Raw genomic sequence first — 2,124 nt, forward strand, 5'->3', positions numbered from 1 at the left:
ATTAATCGTTACAGGTTTGACAAGAGCAGAACGAGCAAAGTTTTGAATTTTCTTTGGCATAGTAGCAGAAAATAGTAAAGTTTGTCTTTGACCCTATAAAATACAATAAAAATAAATTCATCGATAATAATGCAATGTATTATCTTATTTAATATTTATATTGCAACATTTGTACATACTTTGAAGAATGAAAAAATCGTTCGAACGTCTTCCTCAAAGCCCATGTCAATCATTCGATCTGCCTCGTCCATACAAAGATATCTACAAACACTAAGTTTCACCATTTTTTTATCTAACATATCCATAAGTCGACCTGGTGTTGCGACCATTATGTGAACTCCCCTAAATATCAAATTTAAACAATTTAATGTTCTTGTAATTACATTCGAAAGCTTACGATTAAATTAAACTGTTAATTTATATTTTAAAGCTTTCTGAGTGGACTTTATTGTGCCGAGACGAGAACTTCAAAATTCTAATAAACATTGAGTAACAATTTGCTTTAAAATATCTTTAAGTGCAGAGTAATTAAAATTATAAAACAGTCAACCTGTTAATTACATCTAAAGATTCTGTCACAGGAATCCCACCAATTGCAAGACAACAATGTATTTGAGGACAACTAGTATGTCTTAAACTATTTGTATAATGCTGAATAATATCGTAGGTTTGTTTTGCTAATTCTCTAGACGGACATATAATTAAACCTGCAATACAAGTAAACAAAAACTACGGTTTCAATATTATAGGTAATCCAAACGATATTAATAAATTGCTAAATTTTCTGTTACCATATGGCCCCTCATTTTTACCGAAAGGTAAAGCAACCTCTTGCTCAAGGCAAAACATAATGAGTGGCAAAACAAAAACTAACGTTTTACCACTGCCAGTAAATGCAATACCTATGATATCTCTCCCGGATAATCTGGTAAAGTATTACAAACAATTAGAGTTGGTCAGTTTTTCAGGGAAAACAGTTGCAAAAATACATACACCGCGGGTATCCCTTGTATTTGTATTGGCGTTGGCTTGGTAATTCCCTTCTGTTCCAGTCCAGCTAAAATTCCTTTATGAAATTTCATTTCTTTGAAACTTCGCAATGGCGGTGGTACATCCTCTCCTTCGACCGTGATACCAAATTTCTTTCTTATCCTTTCGTGCCTTAATTCGCTCAATTGTAAAACAAGTCTTGGAGGTCGCCAACTTGTTTTAATAGGATCCGTATATTCGATACCCTTGGCTAATTCCGCAACTCCCATTAAAGCTTTATTTTCCGCGACGCTTTCTAAAATTTTTTCTTCTTCTTTCAACTGCTTTTCCATTGCGCTCTCTTTCTTTGCTATAGACAAAAAATTTCAATTATTTATCAATACTTTGACATTCAATTGATTACCTTATGCTTAAAAGCATTTCTAATTAATGTCAATAATACTTGAACTACTCAAATCTTACCTTCGGCCAATTTTTTTAATTCCGTATGTTGATCCAACAAAGAAATATTAGATTTTCTTCCCCACACTTGTCCATCTTCGTCCTCTCCGTCATCCTTTTCATTTTCACTACTGCTTTTGCCAGTTCCATGAATACTATCTTCCTTCAATTGACTCAGTCGACCTAACTTAGCAAATTGCTGCTTCTTCCTCTCCTTTACAGGAATGTACGGTACATACTCATCTTCGGATTCTGAATCTAATTTTTCCTTATCTTCTCTATAATACCTCTATCCAACATAATATAACAGAATAAAAACGATTATAATATAATTATAGACCCGACAAATTTGTATAATAAAATAATTATAATAAGATACTATTATCGGATAAAAAAGAACGCACAAATTAATGTACAATGTAACAACATACCTTTACCGGTACAGGTGACTTCTTATTCAGACTACTCATTTTTCATTATTATTTACACAAATGTTTTTTGCTAATAATAAAGCCAATATCTCCTTCGAATGAAGCTTTAAAATATTTACGAACGCGTCACTTATTTCCAATCTCCAAACAATCTCTACGTCTGCTAATCACTCGTTAGCACCGACATAATAATACGAGCATTGGATATCAATAACCTTAATTCTTAATCCAAGCCATACAGAGTTCATGCATTATAAACAAA

At 32.6% G+C, this 2,124-nt stretch overlaps 1 protein-coding gene across 1 annotated transcript in view; it reads right to left on the reverse strand.

Annotated features, from left to right (window-relative positions):
* Nucleotides 1-2,124, reverse strand: part of abs (ATP-dependent RNA helicase abstrakt) — a 3,161-nt gene extending 1,037 nt beyond the window's left edge. The window contains exons 1-7 of the mRNA XM_011506103.1: nt 1,863-2,124; nt 1,453-1,720; nt 994-1,339; nt 792-925; nt 551-707; nt 180-342; nt 1-93 (exon numbers count right to left, since the gene is read on the reverse strand). The exon at nt 1-93 is cut by the window's left edge and continues 202 nt beyond it. Of these exons, the coding sequence (XP_011504405.1) occupies nt 1-93; nt 180-342; nt 551-707; nt 792-925; nt 994-1,339; nt 1,453-1,720; nt 1,863-1,901 (1,200 nt within the window). The 5' untranslated portion in view covers nt 1,902-2,124. The remainder of the gene's footprint in view (nt 94-179; nt 343-550; nt 708-791; nt 926-993; nt 1,340-1,452; nt 1,721-1,862) is intronic.

The sequence above is a fragment of the Ceratosolen solmsi genome, unplaced genomic scaffold, assembly GCF_000503995.2.
Source record: "Ceratosolen solmsi marchali unplaced genomic scaffold, CerSol_1.0 scaffold7, whole genome shotgun sequence".
Lineage (NCBI taxonomy): Eukaryota > Metazoa > Arthropoda > Insecta > Hymenoptera > Agaonidae > Ceratosolen > Ceratosolen solmsi.